Raw genomic sequence first — 18,566 nt, 5'->3', positions numbered from 1 at the left:
CTACCACCCCACCAAGATCATTCATAAAACCAGGTCTGTTTCTAGAAGACCTAGTTCTCACCCCAGCCATGCAGTTTCACTGGATGGATTGTTAAACCACTCTGGGAACTGTAGGACTGTGAGGGGAATACAGGGTCTCCTATCAACTCTCGGCACCTTTCACAAACTACAGCTCCCAGGATTATTTGAGGGAATCTATGACTGTTTGAAGTGGCATTATATATTTTTTCTCCCTTTTAAGAAAAAATTAAAGTGGAATGAGACAGCCTTAAATGTAAGGAGAGGATGTGGCCAGAGTTCAACAGGTTCGAGTATCTGCTCTTATTAAGTGATAGGCTTTCCCTCTTTCTTGGGGCTGTCCTTGCTTCCCCAAAGGTAGTGTGTCAGAATCTTTCCCCTTAACTAGCTGGAAGGCCATCTTTCCTGCTACTCTAACTTGAACTCAGTGAAATGCTGCACTTGAGTCTGCTGCACCACCCAGGATTCTTAAGAACTACTATGAGTTACAAGCCACCCTCAGTGATTCTAAGAATTCTAAGAATTCAGTGATTCTAAGAATCACTATGATTACGGCACCGATAACAGAATGCAGAGGATCAAGACGGCCCTGGTATCTTTTTATGGAATCTCAAACATCTCAGCTTTGCAGTAAAAAAAGAAAGAACAGCTGACATGGTTACTAGGAAAACTATGAAGACATACAGGGCCCAGCAAGAAATCATAGCCCAGCACTTTGCATGCGGAACCCCAGGCATCCCTAAGTATGGCTGAGAAATGGCCCCTGGAGAGCCACTGCCTCTCACTGTTAACAATACTCAGCTAGAGGAACCAATTGTCTGACTTGGTATAAGGCAGCTTCCCATGTAAGGCAATGGGGGAGTCTGGCAAGCACCCCACCAAGATAATGCATAAGCTAGGCCCGAGTGCTTCGCCCTTTATGCTGTGGCAAAAACCTGTGACAATGTGTGGAGCGGGCTGTAGAATTTTTACTGTTAATCTGAAAGTTATCACGCCAGACGACACAACTGCTAAAACAACCTCCCCAAAATACCTTTGGACAGAAATACAAATAACCTGGGGTACTCTCTCTTGAGATCTTGCGGGGCCGTGTGAGTTCCCACACGACCATCCGCAGGCTTCCAGAGCTGCCACACCAAGAGGGCCTTGCCTGGCAAGCAAGGCAGGGAGCTTAAAAGCTCTTTTTGCACCAGGAAAACCACTTTGCAGAAACTTGCACTCTCTCACCTCACACACACACACACACACACCTCCATCCTCTACTACCTAGGCAAGATCACAGTGCAAGGACTTCTTCAGCCGGGCAAAAGCAGCTGCGGAGAGTGTGGAGGATGTCCGGTGAGGAGTGTGGTCCTGGGAGGGCACATCTAACTCCCGTTTCTGTGCTAGTTGAGTTCATGTGAAGAAAGATGACCGGGTGGGGGGGGAGGTGTGTTACCAGGTGTTGGTGGAGGTGCCCTCCAGCAGCCTTGCAAGCTGCGCCGTCAGGGGGGTGAAGAAGGCCTCCATGGTGAAGTTGTTAGGCTGGCAAAGCTCGCTCAGGCACATCATCGCATTCGGGTCGCAGCAGAAGACCTTGTTCTGGGCTGTCACCATGTAGGGGATGAAGGTGTAGCTGCCGTTGCCATCCTAAAAGAGAGGCGGGTGAATTAATGCTATGATCCCTCCACACACCCAGTTCTAAAACACACATGGACTATGAACATGTCAACAACAACAAAATCCGCACTGGCACCCTCCTGGAAGTTGAAGATTACATTGTTCTTTCGTTTCCTTGTTTGTTTAAAATCTTTCACGTGCCTTTTGGAGAAAGGAAGACTTATAGGCCCTCCACTTTACCTTCGCTGGTTCTGGAGATGAGTTCTGGGTCAAAATTAAACCATTAGCTGAGGTGACAGAAAGGCAAGTGTTGCCACCTCTTCTCTAGGAACTGTTTCTATTTTGAGAAATCTGCTCAGATCAGCAAGATAAGGATCAAAGCTATGTGGTCTGAAGGCAGATGATGCAGAAACCTAGCAAAGCTAAGCAGGTCTGGTCAGTACCTGGGTGGAAGATCATCTAGGAACCTTATGGATGCCACCCTGAGGCCCATTATGGAAGAAAAACAGGATACAAGGCAGGTGTGGGGAAACTCTGGCCTTCCAGATGTTGTTGAACTACATCATCCCTGGCCATTGGCCATGCTTGCTGAAGCTGATGGGAGTTACAGTTCAATAATGCAATGCAATAAATAAAGAATAGGAAACTTATGCCTCTCCAGATATTGACTCCAACTCCCATTGCCCCAGCCAGTATGGGCAATGAATGATGGGAGATGGAGTCCAACCACAACTGGAAAGCCACAGGTTCCCCATCTATGTAATAAATAAACAAGCAGACCTATTAGAGGTAGTATGTACCCATTTCATGGGGTGCAAAACTGTCCACCACATGAGTTTTGAGCAGTATTAGGGTGGGGGCAATTTCTCTAAGCAGCAAAGAACATTTTTGGTTTCCAAAAATTGTGTCCAAAACTTGAACCAACATGGACAAGTTTTTTGGGTGAACCTTTAAGGCAGGGCTGGGGAATTTTGGCTTCCCAGATGTCGCTGGACTCCAACTCCCATCAGCCCCAGCTGACATAGCCAGGGGTCCGTCATGATTGGAGTTGCAGTCCAACATCTGGAGGGCCAAAGGTTTCCCAGCTCTGCTTTATGGACTGAAGGGAGACAGCATATAAATGTAATGGTATTCTTTCCAAGACCAAATCCCTTTCTCTTCTTAGTTCAGTTCCCCCGCACTGTTTGGGTGGAGTGATGGTGGTTGTTTTTGGAAAACACACTTGCTATTTCACTTTGCAGACTACCCAGTCTCCAACATATATTTTTAAAATTCAACCATAAGGATTTTGCCATGCATGTTCCAAAAGCTGAAACAGCCGAGTTGGATAGATAATAAATCATATGCAGTGCAACCTTATACACGTTTACGGAGAAGCCCCCACTGTGTTCTGTGAGGCTCACTGCACTTAATTCCCAGAAACAGATAATGAGTCTCATATGGTGCATGCTCAGAAAACCAAGTGGGACTTACTGAATTCTTCTGGAGGATCTCCTCCTAGAAAGGAGAAAGGCAAGGGGAGGTTATCATTAGCCGCTGGGTACCCAAGAGCCAAACTGGATTTACTCGAAGGTTGATTAAGACTGTGTACACACCACACTTTAAAACACATCTGAAGCACACACACATACCCCCAATGTATTCTGCTAAAGTTTGCTGGGAATTGGTTTTCAAACAGCTTAGTTCTTGAATGTTTTGGCTCCCGAACGCCACAAACCCGGAAGTGACTGTTCCGGTTTGCGAACTATTTTTGGAAGCTGAACATCCGACGTGGCTTCCAATTGGCTGCAGGAGCTTCCTGCAGCCAATCAGAAGTCACGCTTTGGTTTCCAAACATTTTTGAAGTTGAACGGACTTCCGGAACAGAGTCCATTCGACTTCCAAGGTACTACTGTATAACTCTCAGAGGGGTAAACTACAGTGGCATATAAAAGGCACCATATAAATGTAGGAATAAATACATTAAAAAATTAAAAGCAGCTGTTAGGGACAGCAGGCCAGGAGCCTCCCTTGAACTTGGTTGCCTAGCTTGAAAACGAGCGCCTGCAGGAAGTGGGACAAGGTCTTCTTCCAGTGACTTAATGCATCACTTTCTCTGGAAGCCTACTGGACCTCAACGCATGCCACAGAGTCATGCTCCTAGAGTGGCTGTTTACACATCACCAAGGAGGAGTAGAAATGCATCACCACATATGAAAACATATGAGCAAATGAAGGAAATACTCACTGATTGGCTCCAATACCATCAGATTAATGAGGTTTTTAAAAATGATTTTAAAAATAGGTTTTCAATTGGAAGAATCCAAATTGGAAACGCTGCTATTGAATTCGAGTTCAAAAAATCTTTCAAAGATGTACAATCTGCTGCTGGAGTGGCAAACAAAAGATGAGTTAACGAAATCAGCAATGATTGAATGGGCCAAAGATGTTGGATATAATATAATGATGGAGGATTGGGAAAGATTGTGCAAAAAATCTATTAAATTTACTGCATGTAATGTATTGAAAGAAAATGTTATGAAAATGATGTATAGATGGTATTTAACCCCAGTAAAATTAGCCAAAATGTATCACACATATGACAATAAGTGTTGGAAATGTAATGCAGTGGAAGGAACTTTTTACCATATGTGGTGGACTTGTCCCAGGATAAAGGACTTCTGGGAAAAATTTTATAATGAATTGAAAAAAGTGTTGAAGAACACTTTTATAAAGAAACCAGAGGCCTTTCTATTGGGACTAGTTGGGAGTGAAATACTGAAAAAAGACACTACATTTTTCTTATATGCCACAACAGCAGCAAGAATCTTGATAGCGAAATATTGGAAGACGAAAGAAATACCGACGGTGGAAGAATGGCAGATGAAGATGATGGAATACATGGAATTAGCCGACCTGACCGGGAGACTTCGAGACCAGCGAGAAAAAACGGTGGAAGAAGATTGGAAGTGTTTTAAAGACTATTTGAAAAAGAATAATATAGAAATAGAGTAACAAGAAAGGGTTTTAGATAGAAACAGGGAGCTGTAGCTTACGAAAACAGATTTGTGTTGAAGGAAAATTGTAATATTTATTAAGGTTATGGATGGATTAAGGTATAAATATATGGAATCAAAGTTAAAGAGGAATATGAAGTAGAAATTGCTAACAGATTAATATGTCATGAATCGCAGTAAGGAGGAACCGAGGAAGTCAAACACAATGATTAGAGACGAAATTGAGATTATGAAATTTTTGTTTGTGTGTGTATTTTGTTTTGTTTGTGTTTAATTAAAAAATTTTAAAAAATTTTTTTAAAGAAATGCATCACCACAGATGATACAGACCTCCATAAAAATGGCTTGTGCTAACTGAGCTGTATGAATGCAAATTTAGAAACCGTCATTATAATTTATGCACAAGTGCAATCCGTTTCATGATAGTGGGGAAGATTGTTAGCAGGTGATCTGCTTAGTGATCTGCTTAGTTAGCAGGTGATCTGCTTAGTCCGCTGCTTGGGTGCTCAAAGCCCATTGGGGTGTTTCTTTTAAACTGATGGAACAATGAATGCAAAAGTCAAAGGCTTCATGCGAGACATCCAGGCAAGCAAGAGGCATTATCATGGTTCAAGGACCCATTCCAGCCAAACAAATGCAGTTGAGGAGGGCATGGGGCAAGACTTCTGAGGGGTGTAGTGAGGGAGGGCATGGTCTAGGGAGCATAGCAAGGGCCAGACAGAGATGATTGGAGGGCCACATTTAGTCTCCGGGTCCGAGGCTTCCTACTCTTGTTCTGAAACCTAAAAAGACTCTGCTTATTATGGAGGTAACGTATCCTTCAATCACTAGGCAATACTATCCAATTTGGCATATATTGACCCTTTATCTAATGTCCTACCAAAAATTAATCTCCAGCTTTGTTAATGTTAGGAACTTAGATGGTAGGTCAACTTTCTCCATATCTAGGATCCCACTCTTGGATGGCTGAAATTACACTTACTTGGATACATTACCCATTAAATTTACCGGGGCTTACTTCTGAGTAGGCATGCATAAAGGGACCCCTGACAGTTAGGTCGAGTCGCGGACGACTCTGGGGTTGCGGCGCTCATCTCACTTTACTGGCTAAGTGAGCCTGAGTTTGTGCGCAGACAGCTTCCAGGTCATGTGGCCAGCATGATTAAGCTGCTTCTGGTGAACCAGAGCAGTGCACAGAAATGTCGTTTACCTTCCTGCTGTCGTTTACCTTCCATACTTGCACTATGATGTGCTTTCGAACTGCTAGGTTGGCAGGAGCAGGGACCAAACAATGGGAGCTCACCCTGTTGCGGGGATTCGAACCACCGACCTTCTGATTGGCAAGCCCTAGGCATGCATAGGATCACATTATTAAGCCATTTATCATGCTTGCACTAGGGGCGCATCACTTCTTCCATATGTGCTTAGAAGACAAAACATCAATCCTGATCTGGATTGGTTGCACGACTACACAGAATGAAGCTGGGTACTTCTGATAAGCTAATGGAGAGCACAAGGGTTTGGTCACATGTAGGTAACAGTGAGATAATGAGCTCTCTACTGAAGCTGATACACAGCTGCTCTCTCGCCATGCTGCAGCTGTGCGATGTTTGCTTATCACATTAGATAGCTGTTAGTGCAGGATTATGCAGAGTATCCACAAACTCATTAGAGCCTGATGCTCCTACGCACAGGCAACCCCTGCAAAGGGCAATCCAAAGCAATTCTTGCAAGCGTCATCATGCATTAATATGTTGCACATCACCTGTGTGAGATGATGCAGCTTTTCTACAATGTACTACCTTATGCAGTGCAGCATGGTGCCAAATCTGAAGAGGGACTTTTGCTTTAAATGGGTTTAAAGTGGGGCAGGAAATGTCAGGCCTGGATGGTGAACACAACCCTCCAGGCTTCTCTGTCTCGCTACTGGGACTCTCCCCGGACCACACCCCTTATAGGCTCTGCTCTGCAACCTCGAGTGCATTTGCCTGGCTAGAATGTGTCTTTAAACTCTGATAATGCATCTTGCTTACCTGAATGGAGGAGAAAGGTTGGCGTGTTTGTGTGTAGAAACTAGCCTACTGTACAGAAATAAAATTTGTATTAGTTGCGTATGGCCCAGCAAAAGTTGTCCATAAAGGAAAGTGGGCCTCAGGTTGAAAAGTGTTCCTCATCCCTGCTCTTGCCCTCTTCAGTCATCAATGCTTCTGTTACTCAATATAGGACCAGGAACGTACCAGGTAGCACTGCCCCATGGAGTCTGTGTGAACATCTTGACCAGGCATAGGGAAACTTGGCCCTCCAGATGTTTTGGGACTACAATTCCCATCATCCCTGACCACTGGTCCTGTTAGCTAGGGATGATGGGAGTTGTAGTCCCAAAACATCTGGAGGATCGAGTTTGCCTATGCCTGATCTTGACCATCTGGGCCTTCTGTACATGCACAGCTATACAAAAAAACGGATTCCATGTGAGCTGGAAACCTGGGTGATTGGGGTCCTGGGTTGCATGGAAACCTTTGTTAATATACCTGCACACAGAAAGGCTCTGTGGGGTCAGGTGGTCATGCTGTTCAGGTGGACCATAGGAGACTGGGCTACACAGTGTCTCCCCACTTCCATGTTAGGTAATACAGAAGCATTAAGGTCAGAAGAGGACTTCTGGCATGCACAGAACTGCATCCCAAAGGTGAAAGCATCAGCTTCTTCGGAGAGCACACACTTTGCATGCAGAAGGTCCAGAAATTTCCAGGCTGGGCTTAGAAATACCCCTTTTGAGCTAGATGCACCAATAGTCTGACTCAGCATAAAGCAGCTTCCCAGAGAATCTGTCTCTCCCCACTCTCCAGTGGCCAATACAGTGGTGCCTCGCTTAACGAATGCCCTGCTTAATGAAATTTCCGCTTAACGAAACAAATAAACTTTCTAGTGGAGGTTGCCTTGCTAGACGAATTCGTCTAGCGAATCGCGGTTTCCCATAGGAATGCATTGAAATTCAATTAATGCGTTCCTATGGGCAAAAAAAAAAAAAAATCAATGCATTCCTATGGGATTCGCTAGACGAATTTTTCGTTATAAGAAAAGACCCGTGGAACGAATTAAATTCGTCTAGTGAGGCACCACTGTAGCTAGATTACTGTAGGACTGATTAAAGCCTAACATGTTGAAGTCTTGCCTGTTTGCTTGACACAATCTGTATCTGGGCAGCAGTGGGAGATGGAGAAAGGCTTCTTTTTGCAAGCTGGCTGCAGATATTTTATACCCATCAAGCATTCGTCGAAGGGAATAAACTATTTTTAGGTACGGTTTTACTGATATTATTTTGCTGCTGAGTGATTGCCGTTATGACTTTGTGCTTTATCTTCTATGATAAAGTTCATCTATCAGTTCTTAGTCACCCTGTCCTGCAGACTGGAGGATGGGCAGGACAGAAGGCACTTGAATCAAATCAAACAAACAACAACAATTTATTATTTATACCCCGCCCATCTGGCTAGGTTTCCCCAGCCACACTGGGCGGCTTCCAACCGAATATTAAAAACAGTACAGCATCAAACATCAAAAACTTGCCTAAACAAACAAACAAACAAACCAACCAACAAACAAATGTTGCTCTGGGGGTAAATCTCCCTCTAAGGGCCATATCATACAGGACACTCGCCAACTTTGTTTCCTTTCTATTGACAAAATCTGTCATCTGCCACACATACATGTACTCACGCCCCAAGTTCCCCCACATACTTGGGGGAACTTTTCAGAAGAACAATCATTGCATGTAGAACATTTAAGAAAACCCTCCTATCCCTACTTCAGTCTTTCAGAGCAGATTCTAAGTGTCTTGATAATCAAGTCGGTGATGCTATCAGAGCAAGACTTTGGGGCAAAGGTCCAGGATCCCCCACTACCACCCACAGAATAAGCAGGATGGCACTCCAAATGCAGCAGGGCTGTCTGACCATTATTTTAAAGAAAGCCGGGAGGGGGGGGCACTGCACATATTGCAACCAAAAGACAGAGGCACCAGAAAGTCCAGATTTCTAAAACTGACTAACTATTCCCCTGCATGAAGGGTTCCCTCAAATCCCAACTGTTTAGCAAGTCTATGTTCAAATATATAAAAGGATGTCGTATAGAGGAGGGAGAAAGGTTGTTTTCTGCTGCTCCAGAGAAGCGGACACGGAGCAATGGATTCAAACTACAAGAAAGAAGATTCCACCTAAACATTAGGAAGAACTTCCTGACAGTAAGAGCTGTTCAACAGTGGAATTTGCTACCAAGGAGTGTGGTGGAGTCTCCTTCTTTGGAGGTCTTTAAGCGGAGGGTTGACAGCCATCTGTCAGGAATGCTTTGATGGTGTTTCCTGCTCGGCAGGGGGTTGGACTGGATGGCCCTTGTGGTCTCTTCCAACTCTATGATTCTATGATTCTAAAGGCAGCCCACTCCTGCCCTACAGATGTTCCTCTGATCTGATCAAGTGGCCCTTTTCCCAGGCAGTCCAGCATCTCAAAGCAATCTCCATGAACAGACTCCACCTGCAGAATTGAACTGCATCCCCGACTCACCCGAAGAGCCTGCAGCTCCGGAAAATCAGTGTAGCAGCACAGGAGGATGTTGTTGGTCATGCTGAAGCTCTCCCTCACCCCCAGGTGATAGAAGAGTGAGGGCTGGCACAGGCTGTTGCTCATCTCCACCACCACCACATCTGCAGGGAGAGAGAGAAAAGACAGATATTATCACAGAGAGCACCAGCTTGCCCCCATCCTTCAGTTTGTTCTCACACTTCCCATCTTGTTTCTTGGGTTCAATCTTTTCTGAAACAGCTAGTTGGCAAGGGCTGCTGATATGGGGCTGTATACATATCATCAGCTTAAAACACAGCCAGGTTGTCACTTTTGTCTATTTGGATTGAAGCAGAGTTGGGTGAAAATGCATCAAAGCACAGTTATTCTCAAGAAACAAGATAATTATGAATTCCAGTGTTAGAAACTCAGATATATCAGCTAGGTGCCAAATGGTTTCTTAAACCAGGGTTACAGTCACCAAAACAGAGTGTTTAGTTGCCATTTTGGGGCAAGGTGGCTCTCAAGTCTTTTTTTTTTCAAATGAGAGACTATCAGATAAATATCTGGCTAGTTCAGATGACAACCTTGATCTAGGTTAAGAATTTTGAGAACTTAAAGAAGAAAAGTCACTTGAGCCAGGGACATATAATATGTACACATATATACACACACAATGGTACCTCAACTTGCGAAGGCGATCCGTTCCGCGGCGCTCTTCTGAAGTCGAAAACTTCGGAAGTCGAAGCATCCATTTTGCGCATGCAAAAATACTTCCGGGTTAGCGGCCTTCAGTCGAAACCTTCTGAAGTCGAGGCATTCAGAAGTTGAGGTACCACTGTGTGTGTATGTATGTGTGTATAATATATATGTGTGTGTGTGTGTGTGTGTGCGCGCGCGCCTATTCCTACCGCTTTTTCTTAATGGTGGTGACACAGACCATTCATAACAAGAATATTCTTCACAACTATGAGCAGGGGAGTGGGATGGGGTAAGTGAAGACATGCTACAACAATAAACTATAATGTCCACCGATCCTGCTCAGGCTGCTTCAGAAAAATAAATTTGGATCCTGAAATTCATTCTGATTGTGCATATAGAATTCTACAGGATGTGTTGCTAGTATGTAAAACAGTCCAGATCCAATGATCACCAGGCATGTACCTCCTGGGGTGGAGATGTCAGGCACCACCCTGGTGCCCAGGCATTTTCACTAGGTCACAATGCACCTGGTGCCTGGCTAATTTCTAAAACTGTTTTATAAATAAATAATAAATTTATACCCCACCCATCTGGCTGGGTTTCCCCAGCCACTCTGGGTGGCTTCCAACTAAATATTAAAAATACATTAAAACATCAATCATCAAAAACTTCCCTAAACAGGGCTGCCTTCAGATGTCTTCTAAAATTCGGATAGTTGTTTATTTCCCTGACATCAGATGGGAGGCTGTTCCACAGGGTGGGCACCACTACCAAGAAGGCCCTCTGCCTGGTTCCCTGTAACTTCGCTTCTCGCAGTGAGGGAACCGCCAGAAGGCCCTCGGAGCTGGACCTCAAAAGGCATAATCCCATCTCCCTTGTCTCCACAGATATTTAACTTCTATAGATCATGAGGATGGGGCTGAAACCTAAAGACAGACAACAGTCATCCATTTGTGCTCTTGAACAAATATTTAAAAGGCATCCCCAAAAGGCAAGGGACAGCTGTTGATCAGAAGCAGCTACCAGAAAATTTAGTTACAGGTAGGTAGCCGTGTTGGTCTGAGTCAAAGCAAAATAAAAAAAAATTCCTTCAGTAGCACCTTAAAGACCAACTAAGTTTATATTTTGGTATGAGCTTTCGTGTGCATGCACACTTCTTCAGATACACCACCAGAAAATTTAGGTTGTCCCTGGTAAATGGGGGCCTTTTGAAGCACAGGATGTGTCATCCAGCTCCTTGACTACTGTAGCTACTTGCCCATGTTGCTCAACTCGTTAGGCAAGCTGTTCACTAGAAAGGTGTTCTACTCACACCCTTTGTAGATGCCATGAAAATTACTTGGCTTCTGTTCTGTCCACAGTGCAATTTCCACTCATATGCATAGGCTCCCTCCTCTGTCTGTCAAAGTCTCTCTCTCTCTCTCTCTCTCTCTCTCTCTCTCTCTCTCTCTCTCTCTCTGTGTGTGTGTGTGTGTGTGTCCTTCCCTCCCTTCCCACACTTAGTATTGGGAACAGCTGTTTCATGCTTTCCTGAAAGGATCCTGCATTAGATGACCTAGCCAACTATTCTGTTCTGAACCACAGTCAGTGTTGCTCTGAATCCTGGAATCCTTCACAAGATGACCATGACCCAACAGTGTGATCTAGCAGCAAAAAAGCTAATGCTATTCTAGGCTGCATCAACTGAAGTACAGTATAGTGTCCAGATCAAGGCAAGTAATAGCACTACTCTGTTCTGCCTTAGTCAGACCACACTTGGAATACTGTGTCCAATTCTGGGCACCAGAATTTAAGAAGGATGTTGACAAGCGTGTGCAGAGGAGGGCAACCAAGATGATCAAGGGTCTGGAAACTAAGCCTTATGATGAGCGCTTGAAGGAGGTGGGTATGTTCTGCCCCTGGAAAATAGACTGAGAGGAGATATGATGGCCATCTTCAGATATCTTAAGGGCTGCCACATGGAGGAGGGAACATGCTTGTTTTCTCCTGCTCTGGAGGATAGGACTTGAACCAATGACTTCAAGTTGCAATAAAGGAGATTCTGACTAAACATTAGGAAAAACTTTCTGACAGGAAGAGCTGTTCAGCAGTGAAAAGACTCCCAAGTGAGGCGGTGGATTCTCCTTCCTTGGAGGTTTTTAAGCAGAGGTTGGATGGCCATCTGTCATGGATGCTCTAGCTGAGGTTCCTGCATCGCAGGGGGTTGGACTAGATGACTCTTGGGACCCTTCCAACTCTGAGATTCTATGATAGGTATGCTTGGGGTGGAGTGGAATTAACCATATGACCCAAACATCACAAAACACAATTGGTACAGCCTGTGCAAAGTTACAACACAACCTTCAAAGCCTTTAAGGATAGGCCATAGGTCAGTGGTAGAGCATCTGCTTTGCATTCAGAAAGTCCCAGGTTCAATCCCCAGCATCTCCAGGTAGGGCTGAGAGAGACTCCTGCCCAAAACCCCAGAGAGCAGCTGTCAGTCAGTGTGCAATACACTTAACACCTACGGGGGTGGGGAGACACCTTGGTCAACATTGAGTCCTAAATCAATAGACTCAAACTTGCAGAAGAATTTTACTTTCATTTCACCAGGCTTGGGGGCTGTCTTTCGGGACTAACAGCTGTTTATAAGTGCACTGCGGGTAGAAATTCACTAAACGGACGAGGTTCCCACCCTCGTGGGGACATGCAGAGGAGCCCTGCTGCGGTGGAAGCTGGCAACATCTGATCGCGTCTGATCACATGTGCAGCGTCTCGGTCCACCCGAGACAACCTGGATAAAAACCGCGGGGTTAAGCTCTGACTTGCCAATGCCCTCTGCTCTCACACGGAGTTCCCCTGGGCAGGTTTCCTTCCCAGGTGAACTGACGGAACCGCTAGCTGGCCGAGGCAGAGGCTGCGTTTGCAGGGACTCACCTGCGTTGTAGAAAGTATCCAGGGGCGCGGTGTCCCCCAGCGCCACGGTGCCAAAAGGCAGCGCCGTCAGCTCCGTCGCCGGGACCTCCTTGCAGGCTTCCCGCAGGCATTGGAGAGGCAGAGGCTCTTCCAGATCATCGGGGAAGATGTAAACCACGCTCAGGGGTCGGCCCCTACCGCTGCCGCCGCTGCTGCTGCCACCCCCATTGCTGGCGCTGCCGCCGCCGCCCCCTCTGGTGCCATGGCTCCCTACAGAGACTGGTTTGCTGGGGGTGAGTGCGATCGCCAAAGGGTCCTGCCAGAGGCTCCCGGCGCTTCCCAGGTTGCTGCTGTCCTCTTCCATGCTGCGATTCCCTCGGATTCAGAAAGCGCCTCTTTTAAAGAAAGAAACGAGCCATTGCGCGGATTCGCCCCAGCAGAAAAGTTGCGTTTGTTTTTCCGCCCGCCTCCGATTTTAGGGTTATTTACAGCTCCCAAACTTGGTCCATCTCAGCCCCACGTGGGATCGCCAAGCCCCGCCCCGCCAAACTTCCTCGACGAGTTCCCGAGGTGGGTGGGTCGCGCTAGCTGGCTGGCTGCGGAAAGTCTCGCTGGGCATTTTTCTCCTTCCTATGCTGCGCTGCTAGGGATCGACGCGAAGGCGCGCAGCGGGAGAGAAATGCCCCACAGCCGCCCGGGAGCGGAGCGCAGGGAAGGGAAGGGAGGCGCGGCGGGCGCGCTCTTCCGCCGCCTTTCCTGTTGGCACAAACACCCCGAGACCAGCGCCAGCGCCCCCGGGGCGATTGTGCAAGAGGGGGCGGGAGGAGGAGGAGAGCGGCGAGCGCACACGCAGAGCCGTCTCCATGGCGTCTGCTCCGCGGTGCCTCCTCCTGGCACCGGCGTCCGGCTCCTTCCCCACCTCCCCCGTCGCTCCCACTTCGAGTGAGGGCGATATCCGGCACGTGCGCCACCTAAAGTATACAGCAAAGTAGAATGGCAACACGTGGTGCTCTTAGGGCCCACATCGGCCGCACATTCTGCCCCCAAGAATCCTGGAAGTTGTAGTTTACCTGCCACAGAGCTTTAATTCCTAGCACTTTACAAGCTACAGCTCCCCAGGATTCTCTGGGAGAGTGCTTCAAATGTATGGTGTGTAATTGTTTGCAGGTGGTGTTTAATGGCCATTCAGAGCCTGGTGGATGTGATTTCAGACAGCAGCTGTAAAATTCTGGTGAACTGCGTGCAAGTCAGTGTTTCTGAAACAGTGGACCTTGGACAGCTCTCAGGTGGGCCTCAGGGCCACACAGGGTATAATTTTGTCATGCTATGGTCCTAAACCAGGTGGGGGAACCTCTTGCTCTCTGGACGCGGCTGAACTACAATCCCCATAAGCCCCAGCAAGCATGGCCATTGGCTAGGGATGATGGGAGTTGTAGTTTAGCAACACCAGGAGGGCCAGAGGCTCCTCACACCTGCCAATCCTAAAATCACATTTAAGAGGCTGCATATGCTGCGCCTGATGTCACCTGCCACCTATGCTGTTTGACAGCTTATGGACACCTGGCCCAATGAAATGCTGATATAGTTATTTCTGCACAGATTTAAACCAAACATGATATATAACACTATAGCCGTTAAGTATATTTTTGTCATATCAGAACAATAATGTCTGTTTTAGAGCCTGTTTCCCCGGTTTTCTTACTTTTTAAACCAGTTGCGTAAAACTTGAAATGTAATGTGTTTATTTATGAATTGGTATTCAGCTTGTGTGCAAATCCTGCACTGCCTCCACTGCACTGACGTGGCAGCCTGGAACATGCCGTTCCTGGTCATTGAACTTCCTTGGGCGATGGAATACTGCAGGTTGATGTGTGAAGACACCAGTAGTAGTTTTGAAGCTGTAACGAGGATCTGTTGGTACTAGAATCGGGGTGGGGCTGTGTGGGTTAGATGCTGCAACCTGGAGAAAACATCTGGTGCAGATGCATCTTTAAAACTACAGTACGTGGAAAACTCTTAAGAGCACAAGTATGCCCTACTGGTTCTTAGTTGAGGCAGAGAGAGTAGGGTTGCCAGACTCAATAGAGGACAGGCCTTCTGTGCCTTTAATTGCCCTGCTCTCTTTTGAGTCTGGAAACCTTAAAGAGAAACCAGCAGACCCTTTGCTTGGAAATTAAACAAAGGGTCTGCTGGTTTCTCTTTAAGGTTTCCAGACTCAAAAGAGAGCAGGGCAATTAAAGGCAAAGAAGTCCTGTCCTCCATTGAGTCTGGCAACCCTAAGAGAGAGGGGGGGGAGTGGAGAACTGAAAGAGGGCATATGGACAGAAAAAACAACCAGGGATGGAGAGGTGTGAAAGTCTACAGCTAATTTTTGTCTTCTCCAGGCAGTCCTGCCAGCAGGAGGTCAGCGGGTGCACTGCCCAAACTGGATCACTCTGTTAGTAAATTTGTCCCACGTCACTTTTCAAAGAATGAGAGTTTGCTTCTAAGAACTGGAACACTTCTGGTTTTTAGGTTTTTTTTAATGCCACCCAGGAGTGGAAATATTCTACCCACCTAAGCCTGGCTTGTGCAGGACTTGCCTCACTGTGGATTGTTTCTGATTACCATCATCCTTACTATGTATGTGCTTAAGTAATTGTGGTGGGGAATCCCCTTTTTCTCTCTTAAAGGGTGTGAGGAACAACATAAGGAAGTTCTTTTAAACAAAAGTTGTTTTTAGCTCAGGCTCAATTCCTGGCATCTCCACACATGGCTGGGAGAAATCTCCTTGTCTGTGTGTAGACAATACTGAGCCAGATGGAGCAATGGGATGACTCCGTATAAGCTTCCTGTGTGAGCCTAAGGGAAGGTAATAAAAATCTTTCCGGGCTGAAAAATGACTGTTCTTTTTCCATTGGTGTCATCAGTGCAGGACTTTTGGACAAAGTAAGCAGGAGAGCCCTCAAACCACAGCAGGGCTGGTGTACCACATGCTAAAGTAATTCACATTTCCATCCAAAGTGTGGAGTGTTTGTAAGATCCCCCTAACCCCCCCCCCCAGTAAAAAATTACCTAACTGCACCACTGCTTACTCAGCTAGTCTCTTGCTAACAATTCTTAGTCACTTTAAAAACTCATGTGATTCTCTGGGATGGTTTCAAGATACTTCCAGATGGGAGTTTATTGTGGAATTGGTGTTACGCATGCACTCAAGTGTTTTACAGTGTCTACATGTCACTATCAAAATGCCAGCCCATTTTTTAAAAAACAACAACAACATTCAACCCATATTTCCCCTTACTGTGGAAAAATCTGTTAATAAAAAAAAGAACCTGTTACACATCTGCAATTACTGCTGGAATATAAGGTTGTTTTGGCCCCTTCCCCATATTTGCTTTTGTACTCTGATGCACTTTTGGGAGTCGTCCCCCCCCCTTTTATTAGGGTTTCCTACTTACTAGAACTATGCTGAAATAATACAAAATGCATTTTCATCGTGACACCTGCACAGGCACAATAAATACTTGCCGACAGACCCTAAACTATGGTTACCAGACATCCCCATTTCCCAAGGACAGTCCCCGGATTTACAAATCTGTCCCCAGACAAAATCCATCCCCGGAATGTCCCCGGATTTATATTTTAAGTGTTGTAGATTTATTAGTAGGGAATGAATGTTGCGTGATTGGTTCAACGGCACAAGACACATCATATGGGGACTTCTGGTGAGGCAAAATGGCAATTGCCACGGCAGTGAGCAGCTCCTGAAGCCAGCCAGAGCCAACTGCACTACCAGGCTGGCTCCGGGTTGCTGAGACTGCTGCTGCCGAGGGGGAACCAGGGACGCCTGGTGCGTCAACTGGCGGAACCGCTGACTCCACCCCCCCCACGACCCAAATCGAGCCAGGAGAGTGCCTGGCCACCCAGCCAACTGCCCAGCGGCGCTCTGGGGCCAAGAAAACCCTGGAGCCAATGCAGACAGAAGGAGGAGAGAAGGAGAAGGAAGGGAGTGAAAGAGGAAGGGGAGAAAAAGATGGGAGCCCCGACCTTGCCGCGCCACTGAGGACGAGAGGTAGGAGAGGACCAGGAGGGTGAGGACACGTGGCTGAGCCCAGGCCTAACCCAAGCCTACTCCATGGTGGCTAGCGCTCCAAGAGAGTAGACCGAGGCCCAGAGGAAGGCCATGCGACAGAGACCACAGAAGAGAAGATATTCCTTCTTTTTTTAAAGGAAAAATAACCTTTTAAAATAACTTTCTCTCTCTCTCTCTCTCTCTCTCTCTCTCTCTCTCTCTCTCTCTCTCTCTCTCTCTCTCTCTCTCTTAAAGTGTCCCCAGATTATTTGAAAAAAATCTGGTAACCTTACCTTAAACAGAAAAAGCCAGTAGAGGGCAAGAAGGGACCGCTGGGAGAAGAAACCATGGTGCACCTGTAGCAGCAAAACCAAAGGACTTCATCTGCCCCAAGTGCAATAAGACATTTCTATCCTGTTTTGGTCTCTAAGGCCACAAAGGGCACTGTAACTCTCCAATGGTTTGACTTTACGCACACCGGCCACCCCAGTGCATTCTTCCATTGTCTCCAGAGACAAAAATAGGCACGGCAGATAGAAATCTTGACCATGTGGGCTGGGGTAAAGGAGAGTTCCCAACCCCTGCTTTTTACGCACACTTTGAGAGAAAGGTGTAGCAAAAATGGTTTTCAACCTTCCATAAAAACCTCCAACTCTTTCCTAGTAATTGCAGGCCACTCACCTGTAATTTCCCTAACATATAGAATACTTGCCAAGGCCATTAAGGTAATCTCCAGCAGCTGCAATTTTTCCCTTGGCCCTTTCCTGTACAACAATGTTGTCCTGTTCCTCCTCATTAACCATTTAGAAACCACAGAGTGTATTCTTCCAGAGCTTTCATATTCCTGTACTAAAGTGTTTTGAAATGCAGAACACCCTATGGGGAAAAAAATTAATGACTTCAAGTTAAGATGGCAAAAGCTGTTACAGGTAAATTTATATCGGAGAACCATGTTAAAATAGATTACACATTTGGCTGAGTCACTACCAACGCAAATGATGGGGAATTATTAAAAGATGTTTTTAATGTCAATTGGTAGAACATGAGGTGCTTAATCTCAGGGTTGTGGGTTTGAGCCCCCACATTGGGCAAAAGATTCCTCCATTGCAGGGGGCTGGACTAGATGACGATTGTGGTCCTTTCTAACCATGATTCTATGCTTGTTGGTATCTAACCTCTGATTAGGAAAGAGGTTGCGTATCGATGCTGGAAATGAGAGGAACAGGGGGCTGGTTTCTTGCATATGTGGTGGAACTGTGATAAAGTTAAATAAGGGGGATTCTTTTTTATTAAAAAAAAACACCTTTGAGGGTATAATGGAATATATTGAATTTTTAATCCTTTCCAAATTTGGAATATTGGAAGAATAATGGTCAAATCATACAATGATTGGGAATTCAATGAGAGCTGGACAAAATGTTGTTAGCCACTGAATTCAAAGTGTTGGTGCTGACCTTTAAAGCCTTAAACGGCCTCGGCCCAGTATTCCTGAAGGAGTGTCTCCATCCCCATGGTTCAGCTCGGATACTGAAGTCCAGCTTCAAGGACCTTCTGGCAGTTCCCTCACTGTGAGAAGTCAAACTACAGGGAACCAGGCAGAGGGCCTTCTTGGTAGTGGTGCCCACCCCGTGAAACTCCCTCCCATCAGACGTCAAGGAAATAAACAACTGACTTATAGAAGACATATGAAGGCAGCCCTGTTTCGGGAAGTTTTTAAAGTTTGATGTTTTATTCTGTTTTTAG

The 18,566-nt window shown here is 46.1% G+C and overlaps 1 protein-coding gene and 1 long non-coding RNA gene across 5 annotated transcripts in view; one reads left to right on the top strand and one right to left on the bottom strand.

The window, feature by feature from the left end:
* The window catches only part of MAP3K6 (mitogen-activated protein kinase kinase kinase 6), a 46,365-nt gene extending 29,111 nt beyond the window's left edge, over positions 1-17,254 (bottom strand). The window contains exons 1-5 of one of the 4 annotated variants that reach the window (XM_088672387.1): positions 17,117-17,254; positions 12,791-13,162; positions 9,176-9,315; positions 3,091-3,114; positions 1,457-1,647 (exon numbers count right to left, since the gene is read on the bottom strand). In XM_088672387.1, the coding sequence (XP_088528513.1) occupies positions 1,457-1,647; positions 3,091-3,114; positions 9,176-9,315; positions 12,791-13,133 (698 nt within the window). In that variant the 5' untranslated portion in view covers positions 13,134-13,162; positions 17,117-17,254. Of the gene's footprint in view, positions 1-1,456; positions 1,648-3,090; positions 3,115-9,175; positions 9,316-12,790; positions 14,491-17,116 lie in introns of those variants that run through there. The other 3 variants (XM_088672388.1, XM_088672389.1, XM_035120270.3) reach the window with 3 other exon arrangements.
* On the top strand, positions 16,610-17,855 carry LOC148685372 (uncharacterized). Its single transcript, XR_015950627.1, has 2 exons — positions 16,610-16,823; positions 17,079-17,855. It is a non-coding gene; the product is annotated as an uncharacterized LOC148685372 (long non-coding RNA).
* Positions 17,856-18,566: the final 711 nt, after the last annotated feature.

This window comes from Zootoca vivipara, chromosome 6, assembly GCF_965207765.1.
Source record: "Zootoca vivipara chromosome 6, rZooViv2.hap1.1, whole genome shotgun sequence".
In the NCBI taxonomy this organism is placed as follows: Eukaryota; Metazoa; Chordata; class Lepidosauria; order Squamata; family Lacertidae; genus Zootoca; species Zootoca vivipara.
This window is presented reverse-complemented; position numbering and strand designations above follow the sequence as displayed.